This window comes from Panicum virgatum, chromosome 5K (assembly GCF_016808335.1).
Source record: "Panicum virgatum strain AP13 chromosome 5K, P.virgatum_v5, whole genome shotgun sequence".
Classification (NCBI taxonomy): Eukaryota; Viridiplantae; Streptophyta; class Magnoliopsida; order Poales; family Poaceae; genus Panicum; species Panicum virgatum.
This window is the reverse complement of record NC_053140.1, coordinates 44,645,766-44,671,253: the sequence shown is the minus strand read 5'-3', so window position 1 is coordinate 44,671,253 and position 25,488 is coordinate 44,645,766. Positions and strand designations below refer to the sequence as shown.

The window sequence follows — 25,488 nt, the reverse complement described above, 5'->3', positions numbered from 1 at the left end:
AACGGTACGGTCCTCAATCGACACAGACGAGGCTAAGACACCAGGAACCCTGTTCTGTTGCCATACCTATATCTCATCGTTCCCCCGTCCGGTCTCAAATTTCCAATCATTCCATATTGTATTCCATATCTCATATACTGGAATATAAAGATAATTATAAATCTCGCGAGTAACCGGAAATTACTCGACTTTTGCCCTATACCTCGCGGGTGACAGGAAATCACTCGACTTCTAAATATCCTATATCTCGCGAGTGCAAGAAGGCACTCGACTTCTATCGAGAACTATTAAGCATATCATTTCTATCGTCCTATACATGTTAGTATAACTCAGGGAAACTTAGGGATCATGCAACTAGGGTTCCACTCAACTCCTGAAACGTAATGCACAAGTAATAAATACATACTCCCTCCTTCCCCGTTTATAAGGCATGGTGGAACATGACACAGTCTTCTAAACAACATTTTGACCATTTATTTATCATATATTATATCACTTTTGATTATAAACTTATAATCATTGTAAAATATATTTGATTATGAATCCAATCATATGAAATTTGCATTATAAAAATAAAATTTTAATAGTCAAATTATTGGTCAAAGATGACAAGGTTTGAATCTTGATATACGTGTATGCCTTATAAACAGGGAAGGAGGGAGTATATAGGTATCATAATTTCAAATAATAGGATGTGCACCGGGGTTTGTCTGGGATTAACACTAGGTCAATGTTTGTTAGATGACACTCGCTTGGCGAGTATTCTGGTCCAAGCATGTACTCCTGGTTCTTTGCCTCTTCTGGATATGTCCACCAAACATCGTCTTCGTGTTCGGTTCCAATATCACGTCCTTCACGTGGTTCATCTATCGTACCTAAATGAGGTGCAATAATACATATGTATAAATACATGAAAGTACAACGCGCAAAGCATTCATAAAAAGTGCAACACACTATACAATATAGCATTTGATATTAAAGAAAAGATGAATCACACTTCGAAAAGAGCATAATTATCATAAACAAATGTATCAATAAATGATCATCTAAAACCAGCACTTACAGGCATTGCTCTGAGCTATAGCACTATTTATTTTGTCAGACTAAAATAAAGTCATATTTACTACTACTTAATGGTCATTTTAATTATAAAGCCAAGATAGAAAATTTGCAAACATTTCATAAAGACAAGTGCTTTGGTTCAAAAATAAATACTACTACTCTAAAGTGGGGTTTTAATTATAAATACAGAGCCTATATTTTGGATGATTTTTAATAGCACCGGATAACACTTATAGCTCCTATGATCCTGTAAAAATGCAAAATTTATGTATGTTACATAATTAAAGTCTTGAACTAAGTCTCATGATTTTTATCCATAGGGATTTATTTTTAATAGAAGAAACATTAAAGCATCAACATTAAATCATTAACTCATGTATACATGTACCAAATAAATCTAACACCTTTGCGACAGAATATGCATCACATGAACAGCCTACCATAAAAATTTCATAGCAAACGGAGCAATATAACTATAAATATAAATTTTATCCCTAACAAGCATGAATAAAATTCTAGGACAATATTTTTCTACCAACCCATGTCATATTATAGGTTCATTGCATAGATCTAATCACAAGGATTCCAAAACATCTTTATTTTCTATTTTATGATTTTTTCATGATTTACTATGCATTTTCAAAGTGTACAGTCACTTAAACTAATATTTAAACTAGAGCAAAAACTATTTAGAAACTGAAGATCAACCTGCAAGAAAAACTGTAGATCTTAGAACAAGGAATCCAACAAATTTTAGTTTGCATTTTTCTGTTTTTTCTATGATTTACTATGATTTTCCAAATTTTCAGCCAATTTATTGCAAAATAACCCTTCGCAGCACTATTCATATGAGTCTACAGTTGTGCAGATACGCCCCTGAACTTGTTTCAATTGTCGCACAAGGTCCCTGGTCGCGATTTTGAAGAGGGGAGAAAGGGAAACGGCGATTCCGACCATGGGGGGGCTTGCTGGCGGTGAGGGAGGGGTGGAGGAGGAATAGGAGAGCGAGAGCTACCTGTGGGTGGTGGTTTGAGGGCTCAGGGTGGCCAGTGGCGGCGGCTCCACGGCGAGCGGCGGCCGGCAGCGGGGCTATGCCGCTGCGGCGGCGTTCCGGCGAGGCGTGGAGGTGATGGCCGGGCATGTGAGCTTCGTTGGGATGAGAGCAAGCGGATTCGGGGATTGGTGGAGGGCGGCGTGGGCTCGAGTGGTGGCTCAGCATGGAGGGGCGGGTGGCAGCCATGGCGAGCAGCGGCGCTGCGCAAGCGCAGGCGGGCGGGACTGGCCGGCGACGAGGCGAGCAACGCTGCAGCCAGGCACAGCTGCAACGCCCCGTGGCGCGGCGCAGGGTTGCGCGGAGGCGGCCCGCGACGTGCGGTGGCGGAAGCCGGGTAGACCAGCGGCCATGGCGCGCACACGGAGCACTCGCTAACAGAGGGAGGAGGAAAAGATGGCAGTGGGCGAGCAGCAGCAGAAGGAAGGGGCGGCACGGCAAAAACGCGGGACACGCGGAACGCGCGCGTCGTTCGGCGGTGCCGTGGTCAATTTGGCTTGGTGACCCCGGCAAAATATGAGGCGTTACAAACACCACGTCACCACCTCAGCGTCACCGGTCAACAAATCCAAGCTGACTACTCAACTAAGCTCATCACTTAAGTATACGCTCATTCTCCCCCAAAAGCAGATCGACCCAGAGTTCCAGAAAGCATCGCGCAAGCCAACCTCCGGCAAGACGGCGATGGCGGCCGGCGGCGAGCTGCAGCTGCTGGGCTCGTGGTACAGCCCGTACGCGATCCGCGCCAAGGTGGCGCTGGGGCTGAAGGGGCTCAGCTACCAGTACCTCGAGGAGGACCTCTCCAGCAAGAGCGACCTCCTGCTGAAATCCAACCCGGTGCACAAGAAGGTGCCCGTCCTCGTCCACGGCGGCCGCCCGGTGTGCGAGTCGCTCGTCGTCGTGCAGTACGTCGACGAGGCCTGGGCGGGCACCGGGCCGCCTCTCCTCCCCGCCGACGCCCGCGACCGCGCCACGGCGCGCTTCTGGGCGGCCTTCATCGACGACAAGGTACCTTACGTTGGTGCCGATGCTAATCTTGTTTCTCGCACTGAGAATTTTTTTTTTGGGGGGGGGGGGGGGGGGGGGGGGTACAGCTACTTGACTGGATGATTCGTTCCCTGTGATGTGCTCGCAGTTTTTCAAAGCGTGGAGGGAGCTCTTCAGGTCGACGACCGATGGCCAGCGAGCAGAGGCGTTCGGGAACGTCGTCCCCCAGGTGGAGACGCTGGAGCAGGCGTTCATGGAGTGCTCAAAGGGGAAGGCCTTCTTCGGCGGCGACGCCATCGGGCTCGCTGACATTGCGCTGGGGAGCTTCCTGGTGTGGATCCAGGTGGTGGACGAGGTGTCCGGCACCAAACTTCTGGACGGGGCCAGGTTCCCGGGTTTGGCGGCGTGGGCGGAGCGGTTCTTGTCCGTCGACGCCGTCAAGGACGCCATGCCGGAATTCGAGAGGCTCTTGGAGCACTACAAGGGGTTTCTGGCTAAATTGGCTTCACCTGCTGGGCCAGGTGGCTATAGCTGATTCCTTACTGTTTTTTGTCACTGCGATTTAACAGTGGCGGGTATCTGTTGTGCGTTACTTGTTGAGTGAAACAGAGGCCTAGATTAAAATAGTACTGCCTGTAAGTTTGTAAAATAAGTTGGTCCAATGGAACCCCAAATAAAATATGTATTTTTCTTATTTTCCCCTGTACAAACGGTATTAAAGTTGAGGATTTTATGAACCGTGATATCTGACATCATAAACTATACTAAAAAACAATATACCTTTATTGCCAAGATATAAAAATACAAAACCAAGAATGAAAACCCTTAAATAATTTTCTAACATAGTTTATGATGTCTTATACTCCCTCCATTCCCAGATGATAGTCTTATTTGGGGGTGGGCACAATGATCAAGACAAAAAAAAACTTTACTTATCAATCTTACTTACCCCTCATTATTTATCTAGTGAAAAGAAGATGATAGTCTTATTTGGTGGTGGCATGCAGCCTGTTTTTATCACATTGTGTCGTTTTCTGAGGCACAAATTTACTCCTATGCAGTTAATGGTGTTGGACTTGAGAGGCAATAGGTGGGTAGGCTCAAATAAGACTATTAATCTTGAAATTTTCATATTTTGAAATAAGACTATCATCTATGAATGGAGGGAGTATTACAAAATGTCAATCTAAAAAGCAACTTGAAGAGAATTTTCTTAAAAATATATATGTAAGGGGCAAAACAACTAGACATTCTATAGGGATTATGATGCTCGCTTAGTCGTTAAGCCATTATTAAGGCAAAAAATTGTATTTCTGTAAGGGGTAAAACATGAAGGCCAAAAATAAAACCCTTGACGAGGTAACAAAATGAGTGTACACTTTAAAAAGATTATAATATAATGCCTGTATACCAAAATTTGTAATTGCATTTTCATATGCTGGCTGCATCTGGCTTAATCATCAAGCTGTGAAAATAGCAACGAGAAATTCTTTAAATAATTTTCTAGCACAATTTATGATGTCAACTTAAGTGGAGAGATGAAGCTTTTGTATATGGACTCGGGTGAAAGAATTCACAAAAAGGTGGGTTGCAATCCCAATCTATTAATCTGAAACGGTCCCTATCGCCTAATAATCAGCCACAAAAGGTCAGGGCACCGGCTTCAGTGGTGAGGCCTGAGTGCAGTCGCCAATTCCAAATCTTGCGCTTGAAGTGTCCAAGGGAAACGTCAATGGTTCTTTGCTCAAGCTTAACCTACCGCAGAATTTTATGCTCGCATGCACGAACAACCGCAAAACAGTAGACAAGTCCGTAATCGTCTTTCAAATTCAGCTTCATCACCCTGTGCGTCAGCCAGGGTCAATATATACCCCCCGTGTTGTTGTTCCCCCAGCAGGCAGCAGAGCTACTGCCGCTTCTCCTAGCTGCAGTTACAGGCATCAGCCTTACTACGGGCAAGGCGCGGGCGGCAGGGAGCAGCAGCAATGGCGGCGGGAGCGGAGGTGCGGCTGCTGGGTGAGCGGCTGAGCCCGTACTGCATCCGGACCGGGTGCAGCAGGCGCTGGCCGTGAAGGGGGTGGCCGGCTACGAGTACGTGGAGGAGGACCTGCAGCGCAAGAGCCCGCTGCTGCTCAGCTCCAACCCGGTGCACGGGAAGGTGCCCGTGCTCATCCACCGCGGCGCGCCCGTGTGCGAGTCGCTCGTCATCGTGCAGTACGTGGACGAGGCGTGGGCCGGCCCCGCCATCCTGCCGCGTTTTTTTATTTTTGTATTTTTCAAAAAAAAATTTACAGAAATATATTTTTGGTTTTAGGTTTTACAGTTTTGTACCCCTACCGCCCGGCAGAGGGGCGGTAGGGACCTATATATAAATAAAAATATATTTATTTTGCGCAGAGGTCCTTGGAGGGAGCCTGCCACCCCCTGCCGGGCGGCAGGCCCCCTGCCGCCCGGCAAGGGGGCGGCAGGCTCCCTCCTCAAATATAAAACTCCGCCCCTTCCCTCTGCGCCTTCATTTTCTGCCCACGAGATCCAGAGAGGGGAGAGGGAGAGAGGAGGGGTGAGGGAGGTAAAAAAACCGGCGAAGCCCTGCAGGATTTTGGATCCGAACCGCAGGTTACCAATATTTCTCAACTATTATAGACTTGTTTCTAAAATAATTATGAATTAGAATAGATTCAGTTTTTGGATAGTGAAATATAGAATAGTAAATTTAGAATGACAGTACCTTATTGTTATTGTAGCATAAGGCAATGGCTGCCTCCAATTCTGTTGGATTTTCATGGACCAAAGAAAAATCTAGTATAATTCTTGAGATCATGACACATCTTGTAATCAGTAAGAAGTTGGATCCATTAGCAGATGGTACGATAGAGATGGTGTTGTCCAAATTAGTTGAGTTTAAAGATTTGACATTATTTCGAGGTATTACAATGCAAGATTTAAAGGAACACCTGCTAGAACGTCGGAAGATATACATGAGGGTATGTGAACTAGCGAATCATCCAAATGTTATTGGATTCTTACAAACTAATTGTAAGATATGGATGCGGCCAGAGGTGTATGAGATGCACATTAAGGTAACTCTTATTCAGTTCTAATCACGTCCGTTATTTGTAATCCATATTTACGAAATAGTAAAATTATTGTGTAATTATATGCTAGGATTATCCCGAGGACACGGAGTTGATTAACAAATCGATACCAAATTTTCGTAAATTGGTATGTATCTTCGGTGGAGTTATGCCGCAAACTAAACAAATGAGGTGTAAAAGATCTTCGGGTGATAGTTCTCGGCCTCCGCAAGAACAGATGACCGGAGGTTCGTCAAGTCATGCAGCACCACCTCGAGCACCTAGTTGTGTTAACTGGGATGGCGATATGGATGACTTTATGCCCCCAAATCATGGCCTCGAACACCTGGTGTTCCTTCCCCTATACATGAACCTAAAACCAGAAAAGAGAGAAAAGGAAAGTCGAGAGGTTTGTCAAGTAATGCTGCACCACCTACAGCACCACCATCTGTCAACTGGGATGACGATTTAGATGATTTCATGACATGATGTATGATGGACATCAGTTTTAGATTGTGATGTAAATTGTGACGGGACGCCTGTACTTTTAATTACAATACTTATATATTTGCTATGTTTGATTGTAATGATTATATTTATGATACAATACCACATAAGATACAATGAACGAAATATAAATAGAACGTTAAACAAAATACCACATAACATATTACATTGAAGGTTTCATTCGTTACAACCAAATTCGAGACAAATACATAATATACTTAGTTTCGTACACACAAATACTTTGCAAGCTGTTACGTGCACAACTAGATGCGGCGAATTCTTGTAGGTGGAGCCGATCCATCCATCGGATTCCCGGAAGGTCCAGCCTCGGCAGCAGCAGTGGGTACTGAAAGCTGTGGGCACTTCTTGTAAGTGTGACCGTCCGCTCCACACAAGTTGAAACGTTTTTTCTTCTTTCCAGCCTCGGACTCGTCCATTCCGTTCCGGATCCGACGTGTCTGCCGTCGGCCTATGCCCCGCTTCGTAGCTGCATCAGGGATGAGCATTGGATGAGGATTTTTTTTGAGTGAATGGGCCTAGAATACCAATGCCATATATCTCATGACACCAAGTCTGTGATGCGGCTTCTTTTGTGAAATATTGAGAAACATAGGACGCAGCATCTAACCCAGATACAGAACAAGCCACGATGACATGGGAGCATGGTAAGTGATGCACCTTTGGCTTCTGACATCGGCAGAACACCCTCCCGTCAATGGTTATCAAAACTTCTTGAATTACCCTTTGTCTGCGGACACCCTGTCCGGTCCTGTCCCTGCATGATACCTCAAATCTTTGCTCCTTTGTGCCCATCGATATGACTGAGTGAAATCGAGCCGTTTCAATTTTTTTCTCCATGTACTCATTGACCCTTCTGCAAAAATGCACTCCTAGATCATTAAGTAAGGGAGCGGCTGATGCGTATCACTCCCGAAAATACCTTATACATCCATACATGATGAACTCAACAATGCCAACAAGAGAAAATCCACGAACACGACGCATTACCATATTGTAACATTCAGCATGGTTGGTCGTCTCGATCACATAACGTCTCCCATCTGTGTCATACAGAAGTGACCACTTCTCTTTAGGAGCACCATCAATTCACTGTGAAAATGGTTTAGCATGTCCAACTAATGAATCTGTAGAACGTCTCCTGCTGGATGATGAGGCCTGGCTCTTAAGCAATTCAGCGCTCATGTCATCAATTATACCCCACAAAGCATCAAACTTCCTCTGCTGATTCTGAGTGCACAATCGCTTGAACAAATTCATCAGATCCTTATTCTTGAACCGCTCATAAAAGTTAGCAGCCATATGCCTTACACACCACCTATTGACAACATCTGGCCATATAGGAGGTGAAGATTGACTACCTTCTTGGAGCTGCCTTATAGCTGCAAGTAGACCTGCATGCCTATCACTGATAAGGCAAACATTAGGCCTTGCAGCAACAACGTGAATCTTCAGACGTTCGAGAAACCAGTACCAGCTTTTCTGTGCTCTCATTCTCAACAAAGGCAAAAGCGATGGGAACTATCTGCTTGTTGCAATCAATTCCGATTGCCGTCAATATTGTTCCATTATATTTCCCTGTCAGGAAAGTGCCGTCAATACACAGAACAGGAAGACAGTAAATGAATGCCCTCACACATGCTCCAATGCAGAAGAAAGCTCGCAGCAGAATGTTTGGCGCCCCTGACAAGCTCGGTACACTGTATGTATCAAAAGCACTTCCAGGATTTCTGTGCACAATAGCTTCAAGCATACGAGGTAGGTTGTCATATGATGCTTCATAAGTGCCAAACCTCATCTCAAATACTTTTTATTTAGCCCGCCAAGCCTTTGCATAGCTGATCACATACTGGAAATTCTGTTCAATGTCCCTAATTATCAATGCAGGCTCATAATCCATTTTGTCAAGAATCACCCCATACATCTTCTTAGCCACGAAAGTTGATGTGATATTACGATGATGTCCCGCAACACCTGTCAATCTACAAGTATGTGGTGTAACAATTGAACATTTCCAGTGTGTCTTGAACTTTCCCTTGTATGCATGTACTCGCCATGTACAGTCTCTATCTGCACACCTCACCTCGTATTCTTTGCTGCTAGACTTCAGTACTCTGAATTCCTTCCTCAGAGATACAGCCCAGAGCTTCACAGCATCCTTCATATCCTCAATGGTACGATACTTTGCCCCTTGTATGACCTCATTCACTCTGTATTCAAACTCCGGACATCTAATATCTTGTACCACTGGATTACCAAAACCCTCTTTACGCCATTTACCTAACACTGGGAAGCGCTCATCGTCCTCATCGTCCGATGAGTCCCCACATTGCTCTATTATTTGTGCATCCTGGTCTTCTTTCTCCATGTCCTCCACAATTCCAGTTATCCGCTCACCTTCATCTGCTAAACCTTGTGGTTCTGGTTCTGGTTCTGGAGCTTGCATGTTCTCTCCTTTATCCTCTTCCATCTCTTTATTGCAGTCAGATGTTGTGTGTGTTGACCCTTCACCTAAATCACCGGTCTTCTGGTGAATCTGAATTACCATTGCGAGAGGCCACCCACTTTCAAGAGCTGCGTGCATGTAATGTTGTCATTCTTCCGTACTACTTATATGCGTCAACTCCCAGAAATCCTCATTAGTTTCCCAGGAAGTCAAGGTATGAACCGTAAGCAAATGAGTCTTTGAATTCACATTGATCATCTTGTGAAGACATTTCCGTATGGACTCAAAACTCCTCTCTAAGGGTTTGTCTAGACTGCACTGTCTTCTTTCCAATGCTGATAGATTTACTCCATATGAATCATGAGTAATTCTATAGAAGTCATCATAATGAACTTGAAATGCCACTTTGCGCGAGCCCCACCGGGAGCGGTGCGGCAGCGGCGGAGTGCGCGGCGGCGTGCTGCGTGCTCTGCGCGTGCCTGCCCGCGGCCGTGCTCTGCTGCGTGGCGCGGGCGCCGCTCCGCGTCGCGAGGCTGTGCTGCGGGCGGTGGAGGCGGCGGCTCGCGCCGGGGAGCTCCTCGTCGTTCTCGGATGCCGAGGTCGGGGAGTTCCTGCCGGGCGGCGCCGCCCGCAGGCGGGCAATGGGGCGGGAGGAGGGCCAGCCCCAGGCTCGGTTGCGCTCGCCGCGCGGCCGTGGCGGCCGGACGACCTAGCAGCCCCCCACCTCCGGTGCCGCCGCGTCAACCGCCGCCGCCTCGGGATCGGAGGAGATTATTAGCGTCAAGTTAGTCAGTTACTGACATTTCCCCGATTTTTTCCCTCTGCAATTTTGTTGTAACCACAACCAGAGGATCTGCCGAGTAGGATCAGCTGCTGTTTAGATTTGCTCCTCCTCGGCTCTGTTTAGCTAATTAGCTTGGTATCAGCGAATCCCGACGGTTTTATCACGCCGATCTTACAAGCCATGGCAAATTGCCCAAGTGCATTCTTCTCTGTCTTTTTCTCTGTACATGGTCCGATCATGCAAGAGCTACATCTACCCTTTTTGTTTTAATGCGAGTAAGAGCTACATTTACCATTTGCATCTCCCATCCATCATTCCGCAAAAGAAACAAAAACAAAAAAGAAGAACGAAGGATTATTTTCGCCCTTTGATAGGTTGTTGAGTACTGCTGCTGTTGGGAAGTGGACTGGTGAACCGTCGATCAGTTGCCGGTCAAACATACGTATGGCGCATTCATTTGCGTTAAAAAAAATACACATACTCCACTGCGGGTATATTAAATGAAGTGGGAGCAAAGTCAGGACGAAAAGTACTTCCTAAATTAATTTCTTATATCTCGCTGTAAAAAAAAATGGTCTCTGATCGCCGCCCCCACCTGAACGATCATGAGAACCGGGAAAAGGGCCAGGAACCACGAGCACGAGCCGAAAGAAAGATGCCCTGATTTAGCAGTCTGCTGTTGTTTGACCTGCCGTTGGCAGCAGCGCAGTCTTGCCGCGCGCGCGCGCGCACAAGCGGTCGAGCGCGCGCCACGACCTGACACCGGTGGACATGCACGGCTTGTCTTGTCTCAATTTATTTTAATTTATTTTTTCTTACATAATATTATTCATTCTATTAGTTATATACTATTTATGCGATCAGCCGAAGAGTCTTTTGTTTAAGCGATTCCGGCTGCCCGGTGGGTTCCCCGTCCCCGTGCACGTGAGGACGACGAGCATCTCATCTGAGGCCGCGGCACGCCGGCAACGGCACTGGGCAGTGGGCACTGGCGCGGCGCCGCCCAAACCCAAAGGCTGCCCGTGTGGGTGGGCAGCTAATTTTATTCACGGGTGCATCTAGCTAGCAGCGAAAAAAAGGGGGGCGGAGGCCGGAGCCTGGAGGGCGATGCGAACCGGCGGTCGCTGTCGGGCGCCGAAGACGAGGCCTGGTGCCGACCTCCAGGCGGCGTCTGTGTGCGTCGCGTGCGGTTAGGGAGGTGAGAGATTCGTTGGCCCCGGTGGGCGGGCGAGGGAGGAGACCGGTAGCGGAGGGCATGCCTTCTCCGCTCCGTTGGAGGAGCGGCAGGTGGGCGACACGCCGTGAGCCCGCAACCCCCGCCGCGCGGCGCAGGCATCTCCTCGTGGCGTCTGCCGTGCGCACGGCGCACCGCTTGTGCAGTTGTGTGCTTGGTCAGTGGCCACTGGCCGGTGGCGAGCAGGTGCTTGGCAGTTGGTAACTTAGTATGCATGCTAACGCTGCGGTTAAAACGTTGCAGCTGTTACTTTCGTGCGTAACCCGGTTATGAATTCGGGGCACTGTGAAGCATAAACCATCATTGGATAAGGAGTTCAGTGCGTCTCTCACGGTAAACGCTCGCAAATAAATAAGACCAGGAGTGGCCAATTATGCAGAATCAAACTGCATTACAGAATCGTCTAAAAAAAATCTGCATTTACAGAACAAATACCAGGAACCATTCAACAAAAAAGAAACCTAAGAATATATGCCAGGAAGTGCGTACACGAGATGCTTAGAAGAATATCTTACCAGGTGAGGGCAAACTAAAGGAAAAAATCTAACATCAGAAATAAAAGAAATAAGCCAACAGCAACTTCTCTGCTGCACGGCGCATGCGATGTCCACGAGATCACGATGATAAATAGCACGTGAAATAAATTAGAAACAAAACTTGACAGTGTCACGGAAGGAATACAGGAACATTTGGCACCCCCGATGGTCTATTGTACATGTGGTCAAAGAAAATAGAGAAATCAAATGCATCAGATTGCACTATGATCTGAACCTACAACAATAAACAACCTCTGGTTGATCTTTAGCCCTTACAGATTAAAACATTTGACTTCTAAAATTGTACAATTGAAGTCAGAGGAAATATGGAACTGCGGTCCTTGGGCCTCGCATCTGGTTGTTCTCCTCCGTCTCTGTGAAGAACTTGACATCTCTTTCCTGGAAACACAGAAGTATAGAATAGAACAGCATCAGCTACATATCATGACACTGTTTTGTGTAAGTTAGGAAAAGTGCAGTGGGACGTGCCACCGTACAGTCATAAATAAGATACACGACACAAGGTGATGCAAAACTCGGAGCAATCAGATGTGATGATGCAAAAAAGAATCAGAGGTCTTCTGGTACTTAATGCCAAAAAAATGAAGAGAGTTTGCTTTTCCATGGCAACTTCTAGCCCCTTCCTCAGCCAAAGACAAACCCGCGTATGCAGAATTGTTGCTGATGAATCACTACAACACACAGGGTCTTGATCCCACAAAAAGAATGGTTGATGCGGTTAGGCAACATTTCAATTATTTCTATTGACAATCAACTCAAACCCTGCTTCTATTGGAAGACACTAGCTTTATTCTTGTTTTGGATCCAACCTCCGCCTATCACTAGCAAGTATAGAAAATTTCCTAACACATACTTGGTATAGCCCGAACAAAGGATAGATGCTTGTGACCCACTTATCTGTACTTGTAACATTAACTTGTGTATCCACATCACTAAAGTAAAAGATCTGAAATAGTAAAATACTGGCCAGAAACACTTGTTGCTTTTATGTTACTAATCTAGAAACAATTATCTCAACAAAAAGTGCATGTATATACGCACAATAAAACCTGCAGAAGATTGAGCTGAATTTATTGTATGAATTGACTCAAAAGTAATCAGGTATGCAAAAGACTGCAAGAAAATCCTTCTAGATAAAAGAACTAACATACCATCTTCTCATCGAAGCTTAATATAGAAGCTACGTTGCCACATCTGTAGCAATAATTAGGTGCAGACCACACCTGGGGAAAAAATAGCAAAAAAAAAACTATATGAGCATCACAAACAATTCAAATAATCACACTGAAATAAAAACACAAACTACTTATATGATGCTACCAGTATGGCAGTATGCAGTATCTAGAGCGAATCAACATGTGAATAAAGAACTCACAGTCACAAGGCCCTTCTCCTGAAACATGTACTTCAAGCCTTCCTGCACCAGCTGGTGAGCCCGGCAAACTAGCTCGATACCGTTAACAAAGTTGAACTGTATAGCAAAAAGTTAAATTTATTAGGAGTGAATTAAAAATGCAATTCAGAATAATAAAATAACAAGATTGTATGCACACCTCTGCGGTGACTCGTGATCCGAACAGCCAACCTGCTCCACGGGGACTAACAGCCCATGTCTCTATCTCTTCAGGGTCACTCCACATAAGATCGCAGAAAGGACCTTCATGGGGAATTTCACAATTGCGATCAATTGTCCGTATCTGGTGAGAAAAGATAATCAAATGTTTAATCTCATTGAAACATTTATTAATAAGAAAAACCAACCCCAGAATCATGTACCCTATTATTCTTCAGAAAAATGGGTAAGCAAAGCTATGGACTAAATCAACCCCAGAATCATGTGCTCTACTATTCTAGACAAAATGAGTCAACAATGCTAAGGACCAGTTACTTTCCAATGGCTCATAGATGACAATCATTCTTAGTACTAAAGGAGATAATATCGCAAACATTTAGAATAAAAGAGGAAATTTGGCATCCTACATTTCTACTGTCCTTTTACAGAGCAAGCGAAATGTATTTCCACTTTCTATATTTTCACTATGACATACCTACACGACAGAAAATTTGGAATCCTATAAAATGGACAGGAAGGATCACACTTGAGCAAGGTTTCATTAACATCCATATTGACCGACGATTATAAGAAATCTACAGAAGAAAAGCCACGAACCTGATCAATTGTGCGTATATCAGGAGAAAGACCGCCATGAACACAGAGGACCTGAATCAGCATATAATTTAAGCATGGCTTGGCCCAAATAACATGATTTGACAACCTGCAATTCTTTGCCAGAAGGAACTTACTTGGCCATTAATGATCGCTGAAAGTGTAAGGTAATCAAAAACATCAGTGCAGTACCGCCATGCATTGGCATTACCATACTTCCTCTGGCACTCATCGTAGAAACCATACACCTAAAGATAAGTCAGAGTATTATTAGTATGCCTGCATATAATATAAGCGTTAAGTTAGCATGTCATTTGTATCAGCTATTTGCGGTACAGTATGGATACAATCATGCAATGTATATTAAAGCTAAAACATATAACCATATGATGATATAAACATATAGCCTTTGCACAGATTGAATAAGACCAAAAACAATTTAAGAGGCACCATGCGCGGTGACCTTTTGAGCTCACAAGTTGAGAGTAAAACATAAGAATCATGAGATCATACATCAGATACGGACGTTTATTTGCAGCAAAAATGGCTTCTGCATAGAATTATCAGTTTTTCCGTACCAGGACATACCTGTGTCAGCTGCCTACTTTCATGGTTTCCACGCAGAAGGGTTATGTGAGCTGGATACCTAATGCCATTTGGAAAATTCAGCAACAAGAATTAGCTATAGATGCTGACGATTCTTGGAATAATTCTAAATGAGAACTGAAGTGAAAATAGGACAATAAAGATTACGAGAAGCAATGCTATTTCATCACTGGGTTAGTTCATTAGGAAAAATATATGTTGAGAATGGATGCTTCTTTTTCACATTTACGCTTCCAGCAGCCAAAAGTTGAGAAGAAATTTCAGTTTATGTTCAAACACAGAAAACTCATCATTCCATTACCACATATGTTGGTACACAGTGCAATGCATGGTTAAACCTGTTTAGATCAACTCCAGGATATCATTTGCATTGCTCAGAAATCAAACTACACAAATTACTTATTGATCCATAGACTAAACCTGTTTTTAACTGCATGACAAACTAAAAGCTAAATTGATCCATAGACTATCCAAGAATTCAGGTGTGAAAAAGGGAGCCATGAAGGTGCAACAGGATATGACATATAAGCCAATAGGCTAATTTTGTCTAGTAAACAAACCATGTATCTTTAGTAAGGGAATGAGGTTATGTTATACTACAAAAATACAACTATGAATTGGACCATTGGTCTGAAGTCTGAACTAGTGAGGTTCTATTATACTAACAAAGCGAAATAGTGAAGCAGCTGCTACAGAAGAAGCTAGGCAGCAGAAACTTTGATTGCCAAAATCAAGCAAGCAATCGACTATCACCAAACAGGAAGCTAACTAAATACCTTGCTTTTAGTAGCAAGAGAATGGTGAAAACCTCCAGACTGTTGAAGCCACGGTCCACAAAATCACCCTGCGAGTGAACCACAGCTCGATTTAGGAAAACATTATCATGATAGTGGCGAATTCATTATCACTGCTCACAGGAGAAACGAAAAGGAAATAAAGTCTCCACAGTCTGCACCATGAAAATATAGTTGGTCTCCGGAACGTGGCCACCAGTCGCAAACAGCTTCATCAGGTCATGGAACTGCCCGTGGATGTCACCACACACCGTCACGGGGCTGTTCACCGGCTGCACGTTGGACTCTTCGATGAGGATCTCCTTCACCTGGACATCCAGCAAAACCAATATCAATTACACAGACACAACCAGTATACTCAGCAAAGGCAACCTTTTCCCCACATCTACCTCCACCCGCTAAGAACCCTAACACCCCAGGGCGCCGCTGGGAGCGCGCGTGCAGCCACCCGAGCGAGCAACGCGGCGAGAAAAACCCTAGGCGCGGAACGAGCGAGCAAGAGAGTAGAAAACTCACGTATTCGCAGAGGGACTGGAGCTCGTGCTCGGCGAGGTGCTGGCCCTCCTTGACCTTGGAGATCCACAGATCCAAATCCATCGCGGCGCGGCGGCTGCCAACCTGGGTGCGGGGGAGACTCGGGGCGGAGGCGCCGTGGATGGGGCTCGGTGGAGAGAGGAGCGGCCCGCCCTCGGTTATTGGCGCCGCCTCGATCGCCGCCGGGAGGCGGGCGGCGAGAGGGGAACGAGGAGCCGGGGACGGGGAGGGGACAGAAGGCGAGGTTGCGATTTGCGCCTGGCTTTTTGGGCGGCTGGCTGGAGTGAGGGGAAATCGAAGAGCGCCTTGGCTGGTTCGCTCACAGCCTCGTGCTCGCGACTGCACCGGACGGACGACGACGGGTCGCAGATTGGATGGGAGGCTCGTTCTGGTGTGCAGTTTCCTTTTTCTTCTTTGGCTTTTTTTTTTGTCTTGTTTTGGGTGGTATAACATACTCCTCCATGTGTTTGTTTTTTTTTTGCGAAAAATATAAATAAGCTTACGTTTTTTTACAAGACTTGAGTCAAACTTCTAAACTTTAGCTATCAAGAACTCTCAAAATATTTGATTTTACAAATATAACAGTAAACCTGAATGTTATGTTTTGAAAATATTTTTCGTTAAATTACATCAAAGTTATATTATATAGTGCTCAAGTTACGCTTTGTTTGTAAACGATGTCACCCAAAACCAAACTATAAATAGTTGTGCCATAAAAAAATATATAAATAGTTGTTACTGAAGTAATTGTCATCTATAATCGGTTGAGTATCTGATATAAAGTCATTCAGTTATAGATAGTGATGGATTTGACGGGGCCAGTAGAAGTTTTTGTACGCGCATATCTCGAGAATAGTTGGAAGACCTAGCGCACATGGCAAATGTCATATCTCAACTGTTTCTAAAGCAAACAATGATGGCTTCCATCAATCCAAATCCTAATCCGAACCGAACAAATCAATCGAAATCCCAGCAAACAATGATGGCTTAGTCCATCAATCCAAATCATAATCGGAACCGAACAAATCAATCGAAATCCCAGTCGAAACTTGAACAATTAATGTCTCATACAATCACAGCACTGCATGTACACTGAGTGAACGAGCACAAATTAATATTATCCGTAACAATACACGAATACTGTGCTAGTCTACTTTAAAACATGTCTATCCCGTACATTGAGCAATGGAAGGCACTACAAAGATGTATTTCTTAAGAAGCTAATCATATTAGAAAAGTCGCATTACGAAAACTGAACACACACTACAATGCTCGTCATGGACAATAATTTCAAGACGTCGAACTTCTAGCCATTAACAATTCTGCATCACAGGATTATCAAAGCTGCATTTTCTTTGAAGTTCAAATACAAGGCAGGAGCCAGCTTGCTCAGCATCGCCGATGATGCGTTTGCTGCTTTGGCGTGCTTATACATCCGTAAGCCTTACAACAATATTTACATTTTCAAGACGACTTAAACCAAAAAGGTCGCCCGATATGCGAACAGAGCAGCATGTGTAAGCCAGAGACCAAAATTGTTCTGTGCTGTAACAGCTAAGTAACCTTGTGCTCAAACCAAGGGCAATTGCTAGTAAGATTGTTCTAACAGAAAGTAACAGCTTTGCATGACCTGGCTTCTTGTGTTAAAACGATCGGCATTTTCATGCCAAACAAAAAGGTTCTCGTGAACCACATCATTTTCAGCTATGCATAACAGGCTGCACAGCTTTGCTGGCCTCCTACTGGTAGCGTTTCTTAAACAGATGATGCCTCTTTGATGGGTCCTTGGGTTTCTTCGGAGCACCCTTCCCCTTCCCAGTGCTGGAAGAACAGGTCACAGGTGATTTGCATCCAGTTAAAGAAGAGGTTGAATATGGCATAGAATAGAAATACAAAGCAAAAGCGGACAGAGGCGGCACCTGTACTCAATGTAGACCCTCCCACCGGCTCCAGAAAAGGCGCTCATCGATCCGGCAGAGCGTCGTGCTCTCAGAAGAGCCTTGCCATCTGAATCCTCTTCCCAGTGCTCAACACCAATCATGTCATCCCCTGCATTCAGCACCTGTTGGTAGTGGTGAATGGAGCATCAGCACACTCAGTAACAATCAACAAGGGAACTACAACCAATGGGTACAGAAATGCCCACCTTGCCCAAAAGCTCAAGCTGTTCATCAAGCGTGTAAAAGCTCAGATTAGGTCCTTCTTCAGGTGGCGGCAAACTAGTAATAACCTGGCAAGTGCAATATTTCATCACTCAAAAGTGCCAAAGGAACTGCAGGTGCGTGCAGCTGCATGTACTCTGAGGAAGAATCAAGCAACACAGTTTAATGCTTCCAACTTAAGAATGCTCCACAAGCCATACCTTGAAGCTATATCCTTGGTCAATAAGAAACTGCTGCCTTTTTGTTGAGTAGTACATCTCCTGCATAGGTGAAAAAATGTCATTCTCATCTACTAAAGATAATTTACAGGGCTGTCATAACACACTCCCTCTGTTCTGTTTTATATGATACTGGTTAGCTCAAATTCGAGCTATATGCTGGTGTTTCCAGTAAAAAGGGGAAAATAGTGAGGAAATAAGTAATCTAGTGAGACTAACCTGTGTGTCGGTTGATACAAGAGAATAGAAAAAAGCATTGTATTCTTCTTTTCCTCCAGCCATCCTATCTTGATGCTTACCCTGAGGTCACAATAATGTACAAGAGATTTAAGGAGAATACAATTCATGATACTCATTATAGCAGGACTGTTGCTGTTTGAGATCTAAGGGTGAATTTGGCAGAGCTCCCAGAGCTGATTCTCTGCTGAAACCAGCAGGAGCTCTGCCACATAGTTTTTCAGAGAGAAGTGATTCTCCACTGATTCTGTGAAATGAACTAAGAGGCTGGGTGCTGAAAAAAGTAGCCTCTAATGATTCCGTGAAGTGATTCTCCATCCTATTTTAAGAGTTTATATGCTAGAGAATCAGTTTCACCCACAGAATCACTTCTCTCAAAAGAATCAGCTACCATAGAGAATCAGTTATTAGATGGAGCTCTACCAAACATGCCCTAAGTATTCCAAATAATTTCTGTATCACTTTTTTCCCAATCTGATTGGACACATCAAAGTGATTGCTCTCACAACTAGAAGCTGAAACTGAAATCCAGGTTGGTAGACCCGCACTAGTACATAGGATATTGTTTAAATATACGAACACCTATGCACAAATACTCCAAATAACAGGTCAGCAACAGAGACAGTTCAGTTTACAAACCTTGCCACAGCATAACAGTAAATTTGAACCAATATATTTATAACATTGAAGTTTACCGTGATAACTTGCCAGCTAAAAGTTGTTAGAAATTTCCCCAAGAAATATTTTTTTTGATAGCAGGACATTTCACCATAATGTGTTAGTATTCATGATGAATTATAAATGTCCAGATTAATTCCGAATGCCAAAAGGAACATAAACATCCACACAGAATTTCGAATGCCAATGGATCGCATGCATCAATTACAATCAGCTTGTTTATACAATGAAACAAATGGTCCAAGAGTACCTTTGCCCTGAGAATACGTCCCAGACGTTGAGCTTCTTGACGTCTCGAACCAGCATGAGATGATATTTGTATGATAACATTAGCTTCTGGGATATCAATGGAGTTATCACCGACCTAACAGGAAATGGCATATGGTCACCAACATTGTTGACAGTATGTTGATTTGAAATAAATATTTGAGATTATAGTCAGTAAGCTCACCTTTGAAAGGAAAATTGTATTCACTTCTGGGCTGTTCTTGAATTGGTAGAGAATTCTTGTCCTCTCAGCATGGCTGAATGATTGAAAGATAAATAAGCGCAAAACATGAGGAAACTAGGTAGCATCTGCATAAACGTAAAGTCACCTTGTGGCACCATAAATCATTGGCTTCCGGAGTTTCATTGCATAAGCAGTTAGTGCAAATAGATTATCAGCAAACACAATTATCTTGTCTCCACGTTGTTGCTCATGGAACCGAATCAGGAACTCACAAGCCCTGAACTTGTTTGGATTCATGACATAGAGTACCTGACACATAAGAGTAGTAGGATATGATCCTCGAAACAGAAGATAGCTTCCAGGAAGACGAGAATGAAATAAAATAAAATAGAATTCCAATCAACAAATTCATATATTTATCATGTCAAAAGTATAAGGAAATTAATCAAATCGACTATTGCATAGAGGGAAAGGTACAACGGGAATCAAATAAAGCAAAAGTGGAAATTGGAATGCATGAATTTCATCATGCAATCTGTAAGGATAAAAACTGTATGTAAATTCTCCGCAGGAATATACGACAAACTACAATATAGGCTCACCTGCTTCTTCTTTGAATTTTCCTTTTTCAGATATTCAGCAAAGAACTCTTTGGTCATGGGACACCATACTTCTGCACACTGCACATTTGCAATAAATCCACCTTTCACTAAATCCAACCAATTCGCTTCATACAGTTTTGGTCCAATTAGAAAATTCAAATCAGTAATGCGTTCGTCCTCTCTCACAAGGGTAGCTGTGAAAATATTAATATAATGAGTTTATAATATATCATAAAAGCAAACAGTGAAACCATGTATGATTATATGATGGAAAACATACCAGTAAGACCAAGCTTGCAGTGAGATTTAGTAATGCTGATGACTTTTCTAAACATATGTGCAGGGACAACGTGAACCTGAAAACACATGCATACACAAGAAAAGGAGACAAAAGTGACTGTGCATTGTACTTTATTAAGAAAGGAAGCATAAAGACCTCAATGATCAAATTATAATAGTCCAGCCCACCTCATCCATTAGAAGCAAGCCCCACTCTCTGTTTCGGATTTCTTCAATAATCTTCTCTGAGTCTTCAGATCGTTTACCACCAAAAGCAACCATATTATATGTAGTCACAACCACACCAGCCATTCCTCTAAATTTCTCCTTGTTATCAGATGTAAAACGACTAATGTGGTCGTCTTTTATGGTAGACCAAAGTTTGAATTGAAATGCCCATTGATCTACGGAGACGGCATTTGTGGCCAAACATAAACAGCTCTTCTTAATACGGCAGGCTGCAGATACACCGACCAAGGACTTGCCGGCACCACAAGGTAGCACAATAATTCCTGACCTTGCTCGTCCTGCACAATTACAAATTAAATCAAATTAGAAAAGCTAGCATTCACTGCATGCGAGTTCCACGAATTGTTTACTCCATGCAAAAACCAAAAACTTCTACAATGGAAGGACACTAATAAATGACCCAAGGGAATAAAATCACTAGCTAAAAAGAACAAGGAGAATTTGATTTACATCTTTACTAAACACTTATTGCTATCAGTCCCAAATTTGCATTAGCTTTGCTCAGGATTCACAAGCATTAAACAATACTGGACACCTTATAAACAAGACATTGTAAGATCATTGCACAGAGAAGGCACATTTATTTTCATTTCGGACCTGGTTCCAAATCAACAAGTGCAATCAGGTAAGACCAACACTGGGCATTTAAAGCTAATTACTGGGAAAATTCTTCAGCCCAAGCTTTTTGTCCTATAGCTCTAACCTACCAACTGTTCAAAACTCAAATTTACACGAGCTTTCTGCTTTCATGATGAACTTACCGTTTCCAAACATCTTGCTGAGACTCTTTTCCTGATATGGCCTGGGCCGTGCCTGTGGTTTTAGCTCCATGTCCAAATCTGGGTTTACCTATAATTAAAATTGAAATGGAACTAAGTTCCGACACTAAACATGCAACAAATAGCTACACATAAGATCGTGCCGGTAAATGGCTAACAAAACTATAACCTATTTGGGTAGGAATATGTTACTGATTGGCTAGAGATAGATGGAATAGTAGAGATACCCAAGACAGCTGCCCCTCTTAGGGAACTATCTTAGGGTTTCTTCTTGCTTGACTCTAGCTGATACATGGTAGTCTCTTTTATAGAGACGACTTACTTGACCCCTAAGTAAATATCCTAACCGAATCAATCTATCTTATTTCCTTCCTAACTTATCTCTTTCCTAACTAATCCTAACTTATCTCTTTCCCTCCTCCTATCATAACAGGATAACTACAGATTGACTGGTTGAGTGTACTTCAACATCAGAAGGAAATAGCAAACAATTGTGCCAGAAATCAATAATATCTTTTCAAAACTTCCTATAGTTCTGAAGGCTCATTTTCACAACGGAAATCCTGATAAAGCACTTTTCTTGTACACATATAACCACACGAGGTTCCATATATGGACGAGAATTGCCATGCTATGTACTTTTAAGAGCAAATGTGAATGAAAATAATACATATCACCTTCGATAACAAAATAAGTGACATTACCAAATGTATGCAGTCAAATATTTTAACTTTAACCAACAATCTTCATGAGCATCTAGCTTAACCGATGAAAATATATGTGCAGCTTTGTGTTTACAAAAAAAACTCTCACATATTACAGCTTTATTCAATTCTAAATCATATTACAATAAAAAAACAGTTGTAAAGTTGTGTTTCAAGGATCATGTTCATGTCCAAAACTAACAATTTTCTATGACCAGAGTGAGTAAGGTTTTCCATTGGTGCATGCTCATCTATTATGTTCCATTGAGACGGGTCAATCCCACCACCACCACCACCAACAACAACAACATAGCCCTTTTTCCCAAGCAAGTTGGGGTAGGCTAGAGATGAAACCCGAAAGAAATAAGTTCAAAGTTCAGGCACATTGATAGCTAGTCTCCAAGCGCTCCTATCCAAAGCTATCTCTTTAGAGATATTCCAATCCTTAAGGTCTCTCTTAACCGACTCATCTCTTGTAATATTTGACGTAAAGCTAAGGTGGTTCGAAATTTCTCCTACCCTTTTGGTCGACTAAGGGTTTATCCTTCAATGCATATGCACATCTCTCACATTCCATTGATGTGGGCTAACCCCAATATTTTCATTCATCAACACTACTGTGGTTTGCAATTTGTCCCATCCTTTTGGTCTAAAAAAAGAACAGAAAAATAATATGCACTAACTGTTCCCTGAGAAAAGGCGAGCTCACAGTATCATTTCTGAAATCATACTCCTCCAGCATGGGGTAGTTCAATGCATTTGGCAAGCACCGTTGCTTAACGTTCTCAACCTGTGTGAGATGATCGAAGCATCAGTCCCTCAATAACTTTAGTAGTTCCCAAGCTTCAATAGAAGTGAAGAAATACCTGAGAGGGATCAATCTCAAAAGAGTGTGTTTCCTTGTCTTCAGTTGCAGCAGCCAATTCCATTCCATTCAACAAGTCCTCATGGCCACTAGATTGTCCAGATGTTTTGCTAATAGTAAATGAAGGTCCACCAATGGAATCCTGAAAGAAATTGGCATAGATCATATGATATTGCAAATCAAACAACTAACTAAAGTGGATAGTAGTAATGGTTTAAGTAGACAAATTAGCAGGGGAACAACTTTTATCTCACAGAGGCTAGTGATGTAGGTAACAAGCTTTTCCTAGCTGCAATGGTTTCAAATTTCCAATACTATTACACATCCAATAAATTGACACCTGATGACATGAACACATCTGCACACACTGCAAAGTTCTCCCCTACGTGACACTAATTTATTTCAGCTAGAAAAAAATAAGTCCAGAGTAATTAATACCTCAGGAGATATCCTAGCTCTTGATATAACTTCATCCCTCAGAAGGGTACTCAATACCTGCACAAGAGATGGCACAATTCTCTCATCAAATAAGAGAATAGAGCAATCAGAATTCTTTATACACAGGTCAAGTGATACAACCTCAGGAAATGGAGACTCAACGAAATACCGATTCTTCTTCAAGACAAGCTTCACTTTGCCGTAGTTAGCAGTTGATCCATGGATGAAATCAATTATTTCACGAGGCAACTTAGTCTTAGAGAGTTTACTCAAGACACTAATAATAGTGGTTGTCTCAAGTCCTACTGAGACCGCAGCATACAATGAATGGGGAGTTAGATTGTACTCATGCATAGATTCTGGCCTGCACAACAAAGATAGGGTCGAATTTTCAGAAAAGAAAAGTTGCAAACCCTTCATTAAGTATATTTGTAGCATTTGACACATATATTCGTTCCAATATCTTAGATTGTAGATTCAGAGCACCATGCTAGCTCAGATGCAGTTACAATTTAACTTGCTTCGTTGCTGTTTCAAGCATTTGTGAAGTAACAAGCTCAGGATAATTTCTAATACATCATTCAATCCTCCAAACTAAGCAAGTCCTAATAATTATTTCCCAGGAAACAAGCATAAACATCTTACATATTGCAACTTACTCCAGTAAAGTTTAGATAGTCCACATAACATTTCTTATTTCAAATCCACTTCACAAACAAATTACACAACAGAAAGTAAGAAGCAACAAAACTCTGGGAGAAGAAGAAATCATGGGAAATGAGATAGCTACACTCAGCGAGGCCTTAAAACCAAAAGATCCATGTAATCATGATTGATTAAATTGAGCAAGCACAACTGCTTTTCTCCCTCCCAATTCCCAGCATATGTCTCCCAAAAAAAAAATCCCAGCATATGTATCCATCCCAACAAATTTCACACAAATTTCTTCAAATGACATCATGTTGACTCTTATGTCAGGTTTTGAATGGAATGCAAAATTGCAAATCGAGAAATCTTGTCTAAGAAATATTCAAAATTCATCTCTTGGTCCAAGACATCTAAAGGCAAGTCTAATTCAATGCAACTATTGTGTTAACAATGTGTCCTGGACTTATCAGACGAACCCTATCCAAAGCAAGGCCGTCTTACTACAGCCCTAATTCATTTTATCAGAACTTTATGGAGAAATCAACGGCTCCAATTCAGGTTGTGAGCCACCAGATTACAATCATGACCACTCTGAATTAAAGGTGCTGGTGGTATTCAAGTATGGAAATGATTAAAGTGGACCTGCAAACAGGCTCGGCAATAGCGATAAGGAAATCGTATGCCTGCTTGTACAGCGGCGAGAAGGTCTCGAGGAAGATGCGGCCATCAGCGCACGCCCAAAGGGGGCGGCTCGCGTGATCCGGCTTCAACTCGAGCTTCGTGAAGTCCCTCTTCTTCACCTCCTTATCCGCTGCAGCAGAACAAAAACATCCACCCCCAAATCCCCCGATCAACCAGAAGTTCAGCAGAAACCCCCCACAGATTTGGGGAAGGTCGGCGGATTTAGGAGGGATCAAGCGCGCGGTCGGTACCGTCGAGCGCGTCCTCGTCGAAGTCATCGGCGTAGTCGAACTCGGCGCTCTCGTCCACCAGGGCCGCCTTCGACGGCGCCGAGGACTTGTGCCGCTTCGGCCCGCGGTGGCGATCGCCTGCAGGGGAGAAGAGAGGGGAGCGACGTCAACGGGAGAGCCGCGCGAGGGTGTTCGCGGAGGACACGCGTGTTTAGGGCCGCCGCCTCACCGTCGCCGCCGGCCATGGCTGGGGCGGAGAGGAGGCTGTGCCTGATGTCGGAGAGGACGGCGGAAGGTTGCGGCGGTGCGTAGGCGATGCGGCCTGCGAAGTGCGGCGAACTGTGCAATCGTTGCGGTGTTGGCGTGTTGCGAGACCCCTGCGTGGGCTTTGATGGGGTTCGATGAATATAGGAAGAGTTGCGGGCCAGGCCGAAACATTGGGCTGG

General features: G+C 43.5%; 3 protein-coding genes across 4 annotated transcripts; 1 reads left to right on the top strand and 2 right to left on the bottom strand.

The window, feature by feature from the left end:
- Positions 1-2,687: 2,687 nt before the first annotated feature.
- On the top strand, positions 2,688-3,837 carry LOC120707688 (probable glutathione S-transferase GSTU6). 2 transcript variants are annotated; one of them, XM_039992658.1, is made up of 2 exons: positions 2,688-3,121; positions 3,249-3,837. In XM_039992658.1, the coding sequence occupies exons 1-2, from the start codon at positions 2,798-2,800 to the stop codon at positions 3,633-3,635; spliced, it is 711 nt and encodes a 236-aa protein (XP_039848592.1). In that variant the 5' UTR covers positions 2,688-2,797; the 3' UTR covers positions 3,636-3,837. The 2 variants fall into 2 exon arrangements, with proteins under 2 accessions (XP_039848592.1, XP_039848591.1); XM_039992657.1 differs by having other exon boundaries at positions 2,688-3,130.
- A 7,946-nt stretch (positions 3,838-11,783) lies between these two features.
- On the bottom strand, positions 11,784-16,202 carry LOC120707687 (phytochrome-associated serine/threonine-protein phosphatase-like). Its single transcript, XM_039992656.1, has 10 exons — positions 15,804-16,202; positions 15,449-15,595; positions 15,270-15,337; positions 14,476-14,533; positions 14,025-14,135; positions 13,891-13,941; positions 13,274-13,417; positions 13,096-13,191; positions 12,872-12,943; positions 11,784-12,098 (listed from the first exon to the last, which is right to left on the bottom strand). Exons 1-10 carry the CDS (start codon positions 15,882-15,884, stop codon positions 12,015-12,017), a joined length of 912 nt encoding a protein of 303 aa, XP_039848590.1. The 5' UTR covers positions 15,885-16,202; the 3' UTR covers positions 11,784-12,014.
- Positions 16,203-17,099: 897 nt separating this feature from the next.
- Positions 17,100-25,415, bottom strand: LOC120707686 (general transcription and DNA repair factor IIH helicase subunit XPB1-like). Its single transcript, XM_039992655.1, has 19 exons — positions 25,272-25,415; positions 25,064-25,180; positions 24,774-24,942; positions 23,625-23,847; positions 23,484-23,540; positions 23,047-23,187; positions 22,890-22,970; positions 21,459-21,546; positions 20,638-20,975; positions 20,450-20,525; positions 20,170-20,363; positions 19,713-19,876; positions 19,568-19,640; positions 19,367-19,480; positions 18,421-18,501; positions 18,184-18,243; positions 17,968-18,051; positions 17,741-17,883; positions 17,100-17,642 (listed from the first exon to the last, which is right to left on the bottom strand). Exons 1-19 carry the CDS (start codon positions 25,285-25,287, stop codon positions 17,561-17,563), a joined length of 2,301 nt encoding a protein of 766 aa, XP_039848589.1. The 5' UTR covers positions 25,288-25,415; the 3' UTR covers positions 17,100-17,560.
- Positions 25,416-25,488: the final 73 nt, after the last annotated feature.